The sequence below is a fragment of the Physeter macrocephalus genome, chromosome 6 (genome assembly GCF_002837175.3).
Source record: "Physeter macrocephalus isolate SW-GA chromosome 6, ASM283717v5, whole genome shotgun sequence".
NCBI classification, from domain to species: domain Eukaryota; kingdom Metazoa; phylum Chordata; class Mammalia; order Artiodactyla; family Physeteridae; genus Physeter; species Physeter macrocephalus.
Window position 1 is genome coordinate 44143971 of NC_041219.1, and position 18052 is coordinate 44162022.

General features: G+C 50.1%; 1 protein-coding gene across 1 annotated transcript in view; it reads right to left on the bottom strand.

Annotated features, from left to right (window-relative positions):
• Window positions 1–18052, bottom strand: part of FAM227A (family with sequence similarity 227 member A) — a 109330-nt gene that overhangs the window by 52923 nt on the left and 38355 nt on the right. Inside the window, exons 10-11 of the mRNA XM_024127137.3 lie at window positions 14132–14239; window positions 7369–7448 (exon numbers count right to left, since the gene is read on the bottom strand). Of these exons, the coding sequence (XP_023982905.3) occupies window positions 7369–7448; window positions 14132–14239 (188 nt within the window). The remainder of the gene's footprint in view (window positions 1–7368; window positions 7449–14131; window positions 14240–18052) is intronic.

Consider the following 18052-nt stretch of genomic DNA (forward strand, 5'->3'; position numbering starts at 1 on the left):
CACTTCTCACAGGCATCTTAAAGTTAACAAGTTCAAAACTGAACTTGATAGCTTTCCCCCACCCCTGACCCTGCACTTTCCATCTCACAAACCCCACACACCTTCAGCTGCTTAAGCCACACACTGGGATGCATCCTTGACTCCTCCCATTTTTCCCCCTCCTCCCCACTTCCAAAGCCAATCCATTAGCGAATGGATCTCCAAAACACCTTCCAGATCTCTCTGCTTCTTGCCTCCTGCTGTCACTGACTCTTCCTGAGACAACTGCAAAAGCCTCCTAACTGGTCTTCTGTCCCCCTCTCAATTATATTCTCCATATTCAGAAGAGACTGATCTTTTAAAAAATAGAAATCAGATCATGTCATCCCCTTATTTCAATGGATTCCCACAGCACTGAAATTATATCCATACTTCTTACTATGACCCACCCAACTCTGCAGAATCCAGCCCCTGCTACTTCTCCAGCCTCGACTCCTGCCCCTCTTCCACACACATACACTGGGCTACAGCGTCACTGGCCTTCTCTCTGTTCCCTGAATATCTCAACTCCCTTTTTTTTTTTTGCCTCAGGGCCTTTGCACATGCTGTTCCCTTTTCCTGGAAGGTTCTTTCATTCACTCTTCTAATGGCTGACTCCCTCTCATCCTTTGGTTCTCAGCTCAAAGGGCACGTTCTGGGGGTGTTATTTGTCACATGTTCTCCACGTTCATGAGACCCAGGCCCCAAAGTGAAAGACTTAAGCTGCTCTCCCAGCTTCTTTTGTGGCTGGGTGCAGACATTTTACCTAGGCTCTAGCCCTCAGAGGCAACGCACCTGCCTGAGACTTCAAGATGGAAATGAGCAATGTGAGGAAGTGGGGAACCAACGAGACTCTAGCTTTTGGAGAGACTGTTGACAGGGGCAAGTGGCTTTTCAAGGAAAGCAGAGTGCAGTTTTGAGCATCAGTCCCCACTACCATCGGTCGGCGCACATCAGTGTACCTTTGCAGGGGTGTATGGTTTGGGCATCCTTCTTGGGGGCACGGCATTTGAAACCAAAGCACTGGCCCATCCTGGGGAGCCGTGCACCACTAATACCCTTTAATACATTCTTCCTGTTTAAAGTAGCTGGAGTAGATTCCGTTGTTTGCAAATAAGAACTCTGATGATGATTCCTCCTTACAAAGGTCTTATTTGACAATTCTCTCACTTTATTAGATGAACGAATGACCCGGTCTCTAATAGGTAGGAGCCCTTATTTATAGCTGAGCCTCATGGCAGAAGTCAGATATACAGTTAGATGCTTTTTCATTCCCACTGTGCAAATTCCCAACACGAAGTGGGAGAAGGGCAAACCACAGGTCAGAGACTTAAAGTGACTGCCATTCATTCCCCGAACTGTGGACTCCCAGACAGATTGCTGCCATTGAAAAGCACATTTTGAACACAGCCGACTATCTCCTTGAGCAGATGGGAAAGCATGTTTGCTAAAAAGAAGAGAGAGGATCTGCCCGTACGAGGAATCTGATGACTCCCTCCATCCTGGTTTGCCCAGTAAAACTTCAGCTGCTTTTAAGACTGGAAAGCTTTTGATTATTTCTATTTCTGGGGAAGAAAACTGACTCTCTTAGCTGGGTTTCTGAAATAACTGTCAGAAGATTTTACATATTCCAGTACAAGAAAATACATGTGTTTGACACGGTTGTGACAGGCAGTGCAAAAACACTGAATAATATTTTGATCTCGGTCTGGGAGTGACAGCTGTCCCTCCACAGTGCCTGTTTTGTCTATACTTTTGGAGGCTGACATTTATAGAGCACCATTATACACTAAGCACAGGGTGAAGAGTTTACATAGATGACCTCCTTTGTGAAGTCAAGAGATATTTGTTGAGTGTCTTCTTTGTACATGGTCTATTCTAGAAGCTTGAGATAGAACAGGGATAAAGGAAAAGAGGTCTTGCTCTCATGGAGTTTACATTCAAATAGGGGGAGACAGATACTAAACAACATATAAATCCTGCAGGAAGACTAGCAGAGCGTGATAAGCACTGTACGGGGCGTCATAATAGGCAATGTGATGACACAGAGTGGTCGGGCAGCCAGGGACGCCACCAAGGCAATGACAGGAAATTGGAATCTGAAGAACAAGAAGGAGCCAGCCCTTCCCTCACGTTCCAGGCAAAGGTGACAGCGAGTGATGCAACTGGGCACAGGCCTGGAGCGTCCCAGAGGCAGAAGGAAGTGCAGTGAGGGAATGCAAGTGGGGCTGCTGGAGAGAGAGATGGCGGCTGGATTCCGCAGGGCAGTTCAGGTCAGGCTAAGGGGTCTGGAGTTCATCTGAAGGGCACGGGAGAAGCTGCTGAGGTTTGAGCAGGGAACAACCTTGTCTGGTGTCTGTCTGTCAAAGGTCACTCTGGTCGCTGTGTGGCGACTGGGCTGGGGCTAAGCGTGAAGGAAAGGAGCCCAGGAAGAGGCTACTGCCACGAGCCAGGAGAGGAGTGACGCCGGGGCTGTGAATCAGTGCTCTCCTCTCCCCTGGCTAAGCTGAGAGCCTCCCAGGGAGGCCAACAGGGCAGTTGGACAGACCTGCCTAAGTCCCAAGAGAGGCCAGGGCGTGGAGGGAGATTTGGGTGTTACTGGCATATGCGTGGTATTTAAAGCCACCAGACCAGATGAGACAACCTGGGAAGAATATATAGATAGAAAGGGAAGGAGCCAGGCTAGAGCTGACTGATGAGACAGGGAGCCAGCCGGGAAGGAAGACCCTTGAAAAAGTCTGGCAACGTAGAAGCTAAGAGAAAAAGGCATTTCAAGAAGATGGGAGGGACTTCCCTGATGGCGCAGTGGTTAGGAATACGCCTGCCAATGCAGGGGACACGGGTTCGAGCCCTGGTCTGGGAAGATCCCACATGCCGCGGAGCAACTAAGCCCGTGCGCCACAGCTACTGAGCCCGTGTGCCTAGAGCCCGCGAGCCACAACCACTGAGCCCGCGTGCGGGCAACTACTGAAGCCCGCGCACCTAGAGCCCATGCTCTGCAACAAGAGAAGCCACCGCAATGAGAAGCCCGTGCGCCACAATGAATGGTAGCCGACACTCGCCGCAACTAGGGAAAGCCTGTACGCAGCAACAAAGACCCAGCGCAGCGCAGCCAAAAAAAAAAAAAAATGAAGATGGGAGCAGCCCACCACACGAAACAGACCAGAAGAGTGAACAGGTTAGGGGCCAGGCGAGGTTGGCCAGAGAAGGTGCAGAGGCACACGGAGGGCAGGAACCCACTGGAGTGGCTGTGGAAAGGAGATGCTGGTGCAGACGAGTCTTTCAAGAAATTCTGTGGGAAAGCCAGCAAGAAATGGGGGTGCAGAGACAAAGGGGCTTTTCTTTGCAAAGGCAAGAGATGCTAGAGCAGGACTGTTCAACGATGGGAGTGATCCAACAGAGCGGGGCGGGGGAACGATGATGCAAGAGGGTGCCAAGTGCAGGAGTGGAAGCCGAGGGGGCGCGGTCCAAGCACAAGTGGGGGGCAGGGCCCTTCCTCCACAGGCGCCGGGTTGGCAGGCGGCGAAGGTACAGAGGGGGGCAGGCTGTTTCATGGTCGGCAGGCGAGGGCCTTACTGCTGACTGCTTTTAATTTCTCAGTGAAGACATTCCCTGGGAGATGCTGGGGTGGAGGGCGTGTGGGAAAGGCCGACTGCAGCCGGAGAATTCTGCAAAGCGAACAGAGTGAAATAAGGCTTTGGGGGAGTGGGAGCCTGGACGGGCTGGGGAAGCGCGGTAGCGTAGGCGGGCAGGGCTGAGTGCCCAGCTGAGACGTGTGGCCGTGGATCTACAGGGAGCCCAGCCGCAGTCGGTGTGCTGCAGCCTTCGTGGTGCCAGGAAGAAAGCACTGTTGTTACTGTGCTCTTTTCACACCTGCAGAAACCAAGTCTTAGGAGAGTTAAGTAACTTGTCTAAGTCTGCACAGCTAGAATCTGAACCCACGAGACCAGGCTCCTAGGCAGAGATGGTCAACCCCTGTGGGGACACAAAGACTTTCCAAGGAATAGTGGGACTGCCGGTTCTAAGAACACCCATTTCCAGATCCTCAAGTTTCCTTAGTTACTGTTAGCTACGAGTGATGGTCCTGAGAATGTGCAGGTGTTGGCAGTATCCCTTAATCCCACTTTACAGAAGAAAGGCACACCTCCACCCATCCCAAACATCCTTTTGGTGAAGGTTCCAGGGTGGAAACACTCCCAACTTTGCACCAAACAAAGGGGGAAGGCTGTTCTAACAGCAGATCAAGTCTCACAAGCTACTTGTTAAGAATGAAGCATGAGAAAATGGGGATGTCAGTCCAGAGCTCAGAGTAGCTGGGGAAAGCACCGTGATCAGTCACGACCGAATAACTACATAAGTGCTCCGAAGGAGAGGGATGTGAGCACAGATGACAAGGATCCAAATCTAGACCAGGGTCAAGACAGCCGACCCTGAGGACGAGGGCCTCAGCTGAGATGGAAGGGTAAGCATGTGTCCCCTGAAACAGGGGTGACAAACTTCTGCAAAGAGCCAGAGAGTAAATGTTTCCGGCTTTGCAAGCCATTGATTCTCTACAGCAACCACTCAACTCTGCCGCAGAGTCAAAGGCAATAATCAACCAGCAGCTGTGACTGTGTGCCAGTAAGCTGTTATTTACAACAGGCAGTGGAAGCCTCATTCTTGGTTTGCCTGGACATTTATCAGAAAAAAATAGGCCTTGGTTGGTAGGGTTGGATGATTTCGAGCTACCAGTGGGAGGAGATGCTGACAGTGAGGGCAGTGGTGGAGGGCTCTTTCCTGGGACAAAAGGAACGGCAGGTCCAGAGGCCAGAATAGGTAGGGGGTGTGGTGTCTACAAGGAAAAAGGTCCCTGCAGCAGGAGCCCCAGAGTCCGGGAGGGTGGCAACAGGGCTGGCCAGACATGGCAGGGCCCCGCAGGGCCATCTACCCCAAGGCAGGAGGAAGCTTCCTGAGGCTTGGAAGGCGTTTTTCATTTGGGCTGAGAGGATGGTGTTTAGGGCTGGGGGAGTAGGGCAGGGCCGGGTGGTGACAGGATGATGTAATTAGATTTGTGTTTTGAAAACACTGCGGGGGGGGGGGGGGGGGGGGGCGGGGTATGAGGGCCTGAGGGAGACAGGAGCCTACTGCACTAGTGAAGGGAGCTCAGCCTGGGGTGTTGGGAGTGGAAGGGAGAGGAGTGGTGGTGCTGGGCGTTATGCAGCAGGGAAGCGGAACTGGGCAGAGAGGAACAAGGAGGTATCAGGAGGAGGGCCAGGCTCAGGCTGGAGATGAGGGTCACTGGGGAGAAGATACAGAAGCACCTGTGCTGCGGCCTACACTTGAAGATTGCTTCCTTTCCTCTCTCCCCGCAGTCCTTGCATTTCTGGCTACCCTTCAGTGCCCCACTCATCCATGTATATCTGGAGGACAAGCAGGGCCCCTCCCCGATACGATGGGGCAGGGAGTGCAGAGATGCGGAAGCAACCAGAGGTCACTGAAGCTTAGGGGGCTCCAAGGGTTCTGGGTCTGTGCCTCACACTCACCTGAGGGCAGCAGACCTTCCTGCTCTGGGGGGACTTCTGGCCGGAGTATCTCCTAGAAGTGAGGAAAGAAAAATCTCTTCCTAGGGAAGAGAAAAAAAGTAGTTCTTCAGTTCCTTCTTGTCTTGGGGGTGACACTGCAGAGCAGGAGCTTTGAGACAGCCCCCCTCCCTGGAGGCAACAGCAACGGCAAGAGGACTGGCCTCAGACAAAGCAGAGCCTCTCCGTCATTCCACCTGCTGAGTGACCTCGGGCAAATTACCTAACATCTCTGATCCTGTTAAAGGGTGTGAATACTAACTACCTTGAAGGGCTGATGAGCCAATTAAAGAAAATGATGTATGCAGAGAGTACACAGGGCAAGCACTCAACCCATAAGAAAAAAACAATAGCACTGGCTTCAAAAGAAAAACAAAAACTCAGAACTTTGCACAATTGAAATGAATAAATGTTGGACTAAACACTTAAAAGAGTAACAATCTATCAACCTCTTAAGATGTTAAATTTAATATTCATTGACATGTCATTAAATTTGAAGACAATTTCCAGGTTAGATTGGTTTTTTCACTTTGAAATTCCTGTGTGTCCATGACGACTGGTGGAAAAGCAAACCTTTTGAGTCAGTAGCTGCAAATGCTTAGAAAAATAAGTGGTGGCTATTATAATTTCCAGCTGATAACTGCAGCCATACTCTTCCCTAAGGGCTGCCAGGTATGCTCTTCCCTTGTGCCCTGGACCAGGACTTCTCAAACTGCAATGTGCTTACAGATCCCTGGGAGACTCTGGCAAACTGCAGGCTCTGCTTTAGTCGATCTAGAGAGACTCCGATGCTGCTAGTCCTTGGACCACACTTAGAGCAGCGAGTCTTTGCCACACCACGGGAGCCACGTGGGGCAGAGAGGTGAAGGCCCAGCAGCCTGCCTCCGGAGCCAGGAAACCAACCCCAGGGAGGAGGCCTCACGGGAGAGGGGGCTGCTGAAGCACCCTGCCCTCCTCCCCACCCATTCTATTTCCTCCCTTTTCAGCTGGCATCTAAGAGCGATGGTGTTTGCTTACACGAGGGTGGCTCTCCTACCCCCAACCCTGTTAATTCCTCCAACACACCTTTCTCTACTCTGTTCTCACTTCTGTATCACTTTCCCTGAAATCTGGGTCCCGCCTTTTACCCCCTGATGTTAATAGCTGTTTCAAAGTTCACTAACAGGGTTTTTTTTTTGGAGGGGGATGATGAGAATGTTTTGGAATTAGTGGTGATGTGAATATACTAAAAATCACTGAATCATACATTTCAAAAGGGTTAATTTTATGTTACGTAAATTAGGTTTCAATAAAGCCTATATATAAAGATCACCAACAACCTAACTGCATGATTCCATGGCTTCCTCCTAGGCCTTGTTCTGTGGTACTCTCTGTAGTAGTTGGCACCACTGACCATCCCTCAGGAAGGGAGCTCAGCCTGGGGTGTTGGGAGTGGAAGGGAGAGGAGTGGTGGTGCTGGGCGTTATGCAGCAGGGAAGCGGAACTGGGCAGAGAGGAACAAGGAGGTATCAGGAGGAGGGCCAGGCTCAGGCTGGAGATGAGGGTCACTGGGGAGAAGATACAGAAGCACCTGTGCTGCGGCCTACACTTGAAGATTGCTTCCTTTCCTCTCTCCCCGCAGTCCTTGCATTTCTGGCTACCCTTCAGTGCCCCACTCATCCATGTATATCTGGAGGACAAGCAGGGCCCCTCCCCGATACGATGGGGCAGGGAGTGCAGAGATGCGGAAGCAACCAGAGGTCACTGAAGCTTAGGGGGCTCCAAGGGTTCTGGGTCTGTGCCTCACACTCACCTGAGGGCAGCAGACCTTCCTGCTCTGGGGGGACTTCTGGCCGGAGTATCTCCTAGAAGTGAGGAAAGAAAAATCTCTTCCTAGGGAAGAGAAAAAAAGTAGTTCTTCAGTTCCTTCTTGTCTTGGGGGTGACACTGCAGAGCAGGAGCTTTGAGACAGCCCCCCTCCCTGGAGGCAACAGCAACGGCAAGAGGACTGGCCTCAGACAAAGCAGAGCCTCTCCGTCATTCCACCTGCTGAGTGACCTGGGCAAATTACCTAACATCTCTGATCCTGTTAAAGGGTGTGAATACTAACTACCTTGAAGGGCTGATGAGCCAATTAAAGAAAATGATGTATGCAGAGAGTACACAGGGCAAGCACTCAACCCATAAGAAAAAAACAATAGCACTGGCTTCAAAAGAAAAACAAAAACTCAGAACTTTGCACAATTGAAATGAATAAATGTTGGACTAAACACTTAAAAGAGTAACAATCTATCAACCTCTTAAGATGTTAAATTTAATATTCATTGACATGTCATTAAATTTGAAGACAATTTCCAGGTTAGATTGGTTTTTTCACTTTGAAATTCCTGTGTGTCCATGACGACTGGTGGAAAAGCAAACCTTTTGAGTCAGTAGCTGCAAATGCTTAGAAAAATAAGTGGTGGCTATTATAATTTCCAGCTGATAACTGCAGCCATACTCTTCCCTAAGGGCTGCCAGGTATGCTCTTCCCTTGTGCCCTGGACCAGGACTTCTCAAACTGCAATGTGCTTACAGATCCCTGGGAGACCCTGGCAAACTGCAGGCTCTGCTTTAGTCGATCTAGAGAGACTCCGATGCTGCTAGTCCTTGGACCACACTTAGAGCAGCGAGTCTTTGCCACACCACGGGAGCCACGTGGGGCAGAGAGGTGAAGGCCCAGCAGCCTGCCTCCGGAGCCAGGAAACCAACCCCAGGGAGGAGGCCTCACGGGAGAGGGGGCTGCTGAAGCACCCTGCCCTCCTCCCCACCCATTCTATTTCCTCCCTTTTCAGCTGGCATCTAAGAGCGATGGTGTTTGCTTACACGAGGGTGGCTCTCCTACCCCCAACCCTGTTAATTCCTCCAACACACCTTTCTCTACTCTGTTCTCACTTCTGTATCACTTTCCCTGAAATCTGGGTCCCGCCTTTTACCCCCTGATGTTAATAGCTGTTTCAAAGTTCACTAACAGGGTTTTTTTTTTGGAGGGGGATGATGAGAATGTTTTGGAATTAGTGGTGATGTGAATATACTAAAAATCACTGAATCATACATTTCAAAAGGGTTAATTTTATGTTACGTAAATTAGGTTTCAATAAAGCCTATATATAAAGATCACCAACAACCTAACTGCATGATTCCATGGCTTCCTCCTAGGCCTTGTTCTGTGGTACTCTCTGTAGTAGTTGGCACCACTGACCATCCCTCAGTATAGCCCACCTTGGCTGCCACAGCCCTATGCTTTCTGGGTTCCTCCTGCCTCTGATTTCTCTTTCTGCCGCTTCCTGCGTGTTAGGAGGTCCCCAAGGCTCTGACCTCAGCCTCCTTGTTTTCTCCCTTCTTCGATATTCCCATTTGGAGGTAATTTCTACAAACACAGCTATTTGAATAAATCCTCAGTTGGGAGTCCCAGCCCGGATCTCTCCCCAGCCGTATCACCAACAATGTCTTAGACATCTCCACCTGATGCTCCACCCTTCCCTCAAATTCATCATCTAAAATTGAACGTATAGCCTTTCTCCACAGACCTGATCCTCCTCTTGATTTCGTACTTCTAAATGGAACATCTACAAATGCTGGCTGCTCGATGCTTAGAGCTGCTTAGAATCTGGAACCTGCCCCAGCTCCAGTCTCCTCCTGGCCTGCCTTACTGTGCTTAAAAGCTCTTGAATTTCCATGAGTTTCCTTTTTTCTTATGGCTTCACGTCCATCTTCACAACTGTGCAGAAAAGCGTTAATTTAACACAGCAGTCCTGGCTATTGTCCTTGAAAAGTCCTGATTGCAAGCTTGGCCCTCGACTGGCATCTGGGAATGTAGCTTTCGGGAGGGCTCCCACCACTGATAAGAGTGGTTCACGGTGCCTCAACTGCCTGTGCAAACAATGTGGTTTACGCTGAATACCCACTTTCCTTCCGGGAGTTTGGAATCTGGGTATGTGATCACAGAGGGGAGCGCCTATGTGATCAGCCCCCAGTAAAACCCTGGGCACTGGGTCCCTAACGAGCTCCTCTGACAGGCAACATTTCACACGAGTTGTCACAACTCGCTGGGGGAATTAAAGCGGGTCCTGTGTGACTCTGCAGGAAAGGACTCTTGCAAGCTTGTGCCTGGTTTTACTGGACTTTGCTCCACGTGTCTTTTCCCTTGGCAGATTGTGCTTTGTGCCCTTTCACTGCAATAGATCATGGCCATGGCGGTGAGTAGGACTACAAGAGTCCTGCGTGTGTCCTAGGGAATTACAGAAAGTTTACATGGCCTTGGGGACAATTCCCCCAGCCTAGTTTATCCTAGCCGCAATCCTAACTGCAGTTTTCCAGCCTTCAGAAAGAGGGTCTTTAGGAGACACCTCACCCAACTTCCCACCCACCACGGAACCTTTTAGGCATCATGCGGCAGCTCTGCCAGGGCCCTCCAGGGATAGGAAGCTCACCCCGCTGAGACAGCATTGCCTCTTAGGAGGTCCCTCTTCCTGCCGAGCACACTCGCTTTCCCTGAGGGCGTTAGACTGAGGGAGGGGAATGGTTTAACTGGTCAGAGAGGCTAGACTGACCGAAGTAGGAGACTGATTAGCCTATCTGGACAAAATCCTGGCTCCCCAACTGTGCTGGAAAACCCTGGGCACACGAACCTCTCTGCACCTCAATTCTTGCTGTAAGATGGAGGTGACAGGATTTCTCAAAAAGCTGCAGTGGGGAATGACACAAGTCAAACAGTGGCTGGTGCAGAGAACGACGTGTGCATTAGCATTCTTTTTATTCAGATTCCTGCTATGTGCTCAGATACATGCTCTCTGACAGTATGAACTGTTTTCACCATATTTAAGAAAAAAAAAAAACTCTCCTCACTCCTATCCCCTCCAAAGGGTCCTAGATGTTGCTACGGGGGTTTGATTAGCCAGATGTTGTCTGCCCCCTGGGTCCTACTGACCATTAAAGACAAGGCTTTGCTGCATCCCTGGGGTGCCCCATGCAAAGGGGCAGACAGCCCCCAGCTGGAGGAGGTAAATGTATCCTAACCCAAGGTGGCATCTCCCTGGCTTCACAGTCCTGAGTTGAATCCTGGTTTAGCCACCCACGGGCTGGCTGCCCATCACAGTCCTTTCACTATTGCCACGAGGACTGCCACTCTGTTCCCTCAGTGCCTCTGGGTCTTCTCACTTGCTGTCCCCTCTGCCCGGAACACAGTGGTCCTCCACTTCACCTGCCACTTACTGACCTTCTCAGGGCTGGACTGGGTCCCCCTCGTCCTGCTGCCTCAGCACTCTGTATACCCATCACCAGTGCCCAGTCCGCTGTAGGATAACTGCCTGACCTCGATTTCCCACTAGACCACACAGTGGAGGCTGTGCTTGCCTGCACGCCGTGTTCCCAGTGTTTATTTAGCACAGTGCCTGGCACGTGGCGCCCTTTACGTGTCTGTTAAGTGTGAAAAGAGAGTTGGCTTTGGGCAAGTTGCTTCTCTGAACTCTGGTTTCCTCACCTGTGAAGTAGATTTAATATGTACTTCAGCTGGCTGTTGTGAGGATTAAATCAAAAGGATACCTGGGGCTTCCCTGGTGGTGCAGGGGTTGAGAATCCGCCTGCCAATGCAGGGGACATGGGTTCAAGCCCTGGTCCGGGAAGATCCCACATGCCGCGGAGCAACTAAGCCCGTGTGTCACAACTACTGAGCCTGCGTTCTACAGCCCACCAGCCACAACTACTGAGCTCACGTGCCACAACTACCAAAGCCCGCACACCTAGAGCCTGTGCTCCACAACAAGAGAAGCCACTGCAATGAGAAGCCCACGCACTGCAACGAAGAGTGGCCCCTTTTACCACGACTAGAGAAAGCCCGCAGGCAGCAACAGAGACCCAATGCAGCCAAAAATTAAAAAAATAAAATAAATAAATTTATATATACTCTTGATTTCGTACTTCTAAATGGAACATCTACAAATGCTGGCTGCTCGATGCTTAGAGCTGCTTAGAATCTGGAACCTGCCCCAGCTCCAGTCTCCTCCTGGCCTGCCTTACTGTGCTTAAAAGCTCTTGAATTTCCATGAGTTTCCTTTTTTCTTATGGCTTCACGTCCATCTTCACAACTGTGAAGAAAAGCGTTAATTTAACACAGCAGTCCTGGCTATTGTCCTTGAAAAGTCCTGATTGCAAGCTTGGCCCTCGACTGGCATCTGGGAATGTAGCTTTCGGGAGGGCTCCCACCACTGATAAGAGTGGTTCACGGTGCCTCAACTGCCTGTGCAAACAATGTGGTTTACGCTGAATACCCACTTTCCTTCCGGGAGTTTGGAATCTGGGTATGTGATCACAGAGGGGAGCGCCTATGTGATCAGCCCCCAGTAAAACCCTGGGCACTGGGTCCCTAACGAGCTCCTCTGACAGGCAACATTTCACACGAGTTGTCACAACTCGCTGGGGGAATTAAAGCGGGTCCTGTGTGACTCTGCAGGAAAGGACTCTTGCAAGCTTGTGCCTGGTTTTACTGGACTTTGCTCCACATGTCTTTTCCCTTGGCAGATTGTGCTTTGTGCCCTTTCACTGCAATAGATCAGGGCGGTGAGTAGGACTACAAGAGTCCTGCGTGTGTCCTAGGGAATTACCGAAAGTTTACATGGCCTTGGGGACAATTCCCCCAGCCTAGTTTATCCTAGCCTCAATCCTAACTGCAGTTTTCCAGCCTTCAGAAAGAGGGTCTTTAGGAGACACCTCACCCAACTTCCCACCCACCACGGAACCTTTTAGGCATCATGCGGCAGCTCTGCCAGGGCCCTCCAGGGATAGGAAGCTCACCCCGCTGAGACAGCATTGCCTCTTAGGAGGTCCCTCTTCCTGCCGAGCACACTCGCTTTCCCTGAGGGCGTTAGACTGAGGGAGGGGAATGGTTTAACTGGTCAGAGAGGCTAGACTGACCGAAGTAGGAGACTGATTAGCCTATCTGGACAAAATCCTGGCTCCCCAACTGTGCTGGAAAACCCTGGGCACACGAACCTCTCTGCACCTCAATTCTTGCTGTAAGATGGAGGTGACAGGATTTCTCAAAAAGCTGCGGTGGGGAATGACACAAGTCAAACAGTGGCTGGTGCAGAGAACGACGTGTGCATTAGCATTCTTTTTATTCAGATTCCTGCTATGTGCTCAGATACATGCTCTCTGACAGTATGAACTGTTTTCACCATATTTAAGAAAAAAAAAAAACTCTCCTCACTCCTATCCCCTCCAAAGGGTCCTAGATGTTGCTACGGGGGTTTGATTAGCCAGATGTTGTCTGCCCCCTGGGTCCTACTGACCATTAAAGACAAGGCTTTGCTGCATCCCTGGGGTGCCCCATGCAAAGGGGCAGACAGCCCCCAGCTGGAGGAGGTAAATGTATCCTAACCCAAGGTGGCATCTCCCTGGCTTCACAGTCCTGAGTTGAATCCTGGTTTAGCCACCCACGGGCTGGCTGCCCATCACAGTCCTTTCACTATTGCCACGAGGACTGCCACTCTGTTCCCTCAGTGCCTCTGGGTCTTCTCACTTGCTGTCCCCTCTGCCCGGAACACAGTGGTCCTCCACTTCACCTGCCACTTACTGACCTTCTCAGGGCTGGACTGGGTCCCCCTCGTCCTGCTGCCTCAGCACTCTGTATACCCATCACCAGTGCCCAGTCCGCTGTAGGATAACTGCCTGACCTCGATTTCCCACTAGACCACACAGTGGAGGCTGTGCTTGCCTGCACGCCGTGTTCCCAGTGTTTATTTAGCACAGTGCCTGGCACGTGGCGCCCTTTACGTGTCTGTTAAGTGTGAAAAGAGAGTTGGCTTTGGGCAAGTTGCTTCTCTGAACTCTGGTTTCCTCACCTGTGAAGTAGATTTAATATGTACTTCAGCTGGCTGTTGTGAGGATTAAATCAAAAGGATACCTGGGGCTTCCCTGGTGGTGCAGGGGTTGAGAATCCGCCTGCCAATGCAGGGGACATGGGTTCAAGCCCTGGTCCGGGAAGATCCCACATGCCGCGGAGCAACTAAGCCCGTGTGTCACAACTACTGAGCCTGCGTTCTACAGCCCACCAGCCACAACTACTGAGCTCACGTGCCACAACTACCAAAGCCCGCACACCTAGAGCCTGTGCTCCACAACAAGAGAAGCCACTGCAATGAGAAGCCCACGCACTGCAACGAAGAGTGGCCCCTTTTACCACAACTAGAGAAAGCCCGCAGGCAGCAACAGAGACCCAATGCAGCCAAAAATTAAAAAAATAAAATAAATAAATTTATATATATATAAAAAAAGGATACCTGGTGCCTGGCACATGGTAGACACCAAATAACTGACATCTACTATTTTAAAATTCCCACACATCTCAGCACTTCTGGTGTGCTGACTCTACAGTTGCTAAGCGTTAACATTTCAGTCATTTTGGAGGCTAGTTTAGGGTATGCGAGAGAGAACCAGGCCTGAGGATTTCAGTATTAAGGCCCCTCCCAACCCAGACTAGATGGTAGCTGGGTGTGGCAGGGGACAGAGGGGACGGAAGTCTCTAGCTGGCACCTTACCCTTCAGCAGTCTTTTTCTCTGCAACGTTAATTCTTCTCTCCGGAATCTCTCTGGATCCAGTTTCGAGTAGTCCCAGCTATTATAGCTGTGTGGGCAAGGATATATACCTAAGAGGGAGTCAAGAGTGATCATGAAAACTTCTGCAAAAGAGAAAGGGAGGCAGAAAATGGAAGACAGAGGCCTCTGAGATGCCCCTGCTGGTCCCGGGGAGGCTGGGCTTCCAGCATTATCCCTCCTCCCTCCCCCCAGTACTGGCCTTGTAGCCTGGAGTGAGCCACTTCCTCTCTATGAGACTTTGGTTTCTTCATCTGGAAAATGGAGATGTGATGCCCACCCTGCCCTCCTGACAGTGTGAGTGTGAGGACCAGATCACAACACAGACGTGTGAACCTGTGACATGCTACACAGATGTGAAGGCATAGTAATTATTTGTTTTCCTGTCTATCTCCTCTGCCTGGAAGGCAGGGGCTGGGTCTGATTCATCTTTGCACCTCCAGGGCTTAGTATTGGACCTGGCACACAACAAATAGGCACTTAGCAAATGTTTGTTCAACATACTATTACACTTTGCTGGGCTTCCCTGGTGGCTCAGTGGTTAAGAATCTGCCTGCCAATGCAAGGGACACGGGTTCAAGCCCTGGCCCGGGAAGATCCCACATGCCGCAGAGCAACTAAGCCTGTGCGCCACAACTACTGAAGCCTGTGCACCTAGAGCCCGTGCTCCACAACAAGAGAAGCCACCGCAATGAGAAGCCTGCGCACCGCAACAAAGAGTAGCCCCCGCTCGCCACAACTAGAGAAAGCCTGCGCACAGCACCGAAGACCCAACACAGCCAAAAATAAATAAATTTAGAAAAAAAATAAAAAGAAAAAAAAACCCCATACTATTACACTTTGCTAAGTACCAGAAATGGCTTTGCCCGAAATATTCGATGGCGACGCTTATGGGGCTAATACTTTTCTTTTAAGGGAACCATGTGTTTCAGAGTCTTGATTTCTTGGAGCCTGAATCCTCAGATATTAGAGAAATTCCACTATCTCTCTCAGTTCTTTGATTTAGGAAGGAAAAGACCAAAGATTACTTGAAAAATTTGAGCCCTTATGCAAAGCTGCTGTCTTCATTGGACAAAGCAAGCAGACAGGAGGTTTATTACTGGGTGTGGATTAGGGGAAGGAGGCACAGTCCTGGACCTGGGTCTGAACACCTGCTCCCCCATTTGTTTCCTTTAGGACTTCTTTGATGCTGCATATGTTAAAAGGACTGAATAGGTGTGCAGAAAATAGTCAACATAGCAGTCTCAAGCCTACTGTCCTTAAAAAAGCCTGCTTGCAAGATTGGACCTTGGTTGGCATCTGATGTAAAACTTTCCCTAACTACCTAGGAGAAACAGATACATTCCTAGAAACATACAACCTACTAAGACTGAATTATCAAGAAATAGGGAATGTGGTTCAAGATGGCGGAGGAGTAAGATATGCAGGTCACCTTCCTCCCCACAAATACATCAGAAATACATCTACATGTGGAACAACTCCTATAGAACACCTTCTGAACGCTGGCAGAAGACCTCAGACTTCCCAAAAGGCAAGAAACTCCCCATGTACCTGGGTAGGGCAAAAGAAAAAAGAAAAAACAGAGACAAAAGAATAGGGACGGGACCTCTCCCCTGGGAGGGAGCTGTGAAGGAGGAAAAGTTCTCACACACTAGGAAGCCCCTTCGCGGGCGGAGACTGCAGAGCGGGGAAGCTTCGGAGCCACGGAGGAGAGCTCAGCAACAGGGGTGCAGAGGGCAAAGCGGAGAGATTCCCGCACAGAGGATCGGTGCCGACCAGCACTCACCAGCCCGAGAGGCTCGTCTGCTCACCCGCCAGGGCGGGCGGGGCCTGGGAGCTGAGGCTCGGGCTTCAGTGGATCCCAGGGAGAGGACTGGGGTTGGCGGCGTGAACACAGCCTGAAGGGGCTAGTGCGCCACGGCTGGCCGGGAGGGAGTCCGGGAAAAAGTCTGGAACTGCCTAAGAGGCAAGAGACCATTGTTTCACGGTGCGCGAAGAGAAGGGATTCAGAGCACCGCCTAAAGGAGCTCCAGAGACGGGCGCGAGCTGTGGCTATCAGCGCGGACCCCAGAGACGGGCATGAGAAGCTAAGGCTGCTGCTGCCGCCACCAAGAAGCCTGTGTGCGAGCACAGGTCACTCTCCACACCTCCCCTCCCGGGAGCCCGTGCAGCCCGCCACTGCCAGGGCCCCGTGAGCCAGGGACAACTTCCCCAGGATAACACACGCCGACCTCTGCTGCCTGCAGGTTTGCCCTGCATTCCGTACTCCTCCCTCCCCCCGGCCTGAGTGAGCCATAGCCCCCTAATCAGCTGCTCCTTTAACCCCGTCCTCTCTGGGTGGGGAACAGATGCCCTCAGGTGACCTACATGCAGAAGCCGGGCCAAATCCAAAGCTGAACTCCAGGAGCTGTGTGAACAAAGAAGAGAAAGGGAACTCTCTCCTAGCAGCCTCAGGAGCAGCGGATTAAATCTCCACAATCAACTTGATGTACCCTGCATCTGTGGAATACCTGAATAGGCAATGAATCATACCCAAATTGAGGCAGTGGACATTGGGAGCAACCGTAGATTTGGCATTTGCTTTCTGCAGCTGATTTGTTTCTGGTTTTATGTTTATCTTAGTTTAGTATTTAGAGCTTATTATAATTGGTAGATTTGTTTATTGCTTTGGTTGCTCTCTTCCTTTTTTTTTATATATACATTTTTTCCTTTTTCTCTTTTTGTATATATTTTTTTCCTTTTCTGTTTTTGTGAGTGTGTACATGTATGCTTCTTTGTGTGATTTTGTCTATATAGCTTTGCTTTTACCATTTGTCCTAGGGTTCTGTCTGTCTGGTTTTTTTTTTAGTATAGTTTTTAGCTCTTGTTATCATTGATGGATTTGTTTTTTGGTTTGGTTGCTCTCTTCTTTCTATTTTTTAAAATTTTATTACTTTTTAATTTTTTATTTTTAATAATAATTTTTTATTTTAATAACTTTATTTATTTTTCTTTCCTTCTTTCTTTCTTTTTTCTCCCTTTTCTTCTGAGCCATGTGGCTGACAGGGTCTTGGTGCTCTGGCCGGGGTCAGGCCTGAGCCTCTGAGGTGGGAGATATGAGTTCAGGACACTGGTCCACCAGAGACCTCCCAGCCCCATGTAACATCAAACAGCGAAAGCTCTCCCTGTCTCAATGCTAAGACCCAGCTCCACTCAATGACCGGCAAGCTACAGTGCTGGACACCCTATGCCAAACAACTAGCAAAACAGGAACACAACCCCACCCATTAGCAGAGAGGCTGCCTAAAATCATAATAAGTTCACAGACAGCCCAAAACACACCACCAGACACAGTCCTGCCCACCAGAAAGACAAGATCCAGCCTCATCCACCAAAACACAGGCACCAGTCCCCTCCACCAGGAAGCCTACACAACACACGGAACGAACCTTACCTACTGGGGGCAGACATCAAAAACAACAGGAACTACGAACCTGCAGCCTGAGAAATGGAGACCCCTCTCAGAGACCTCTGGGACAACATTAAACACACCAACATTCAAACTATAGGGGTCCCAGAAGAAGAAGAGAAAAAAAAGGGACTGAGAAAATATTTGAAGAGATTATCGTTGAAAAATTCCCTAATATGGGAAAGGTAACAGTCAATCAAGTCCAGGAAGCACAGAGAGTCCCATACAGGATAAATCCAAGGAGAAACACGCCAAGACACAAATTAATCAAACTATCAAAAATTAAATACAAAGAAAAAATATGAAAAGCAGCCAGGGAAAAGCAACAAATAACATACAAGGGAACCCCCATAAGGTTAACAGCTGATCTTTCAGCAGAAACTCTGCAAGCCAGAAGGGAGTGGCAGGACACATTTAA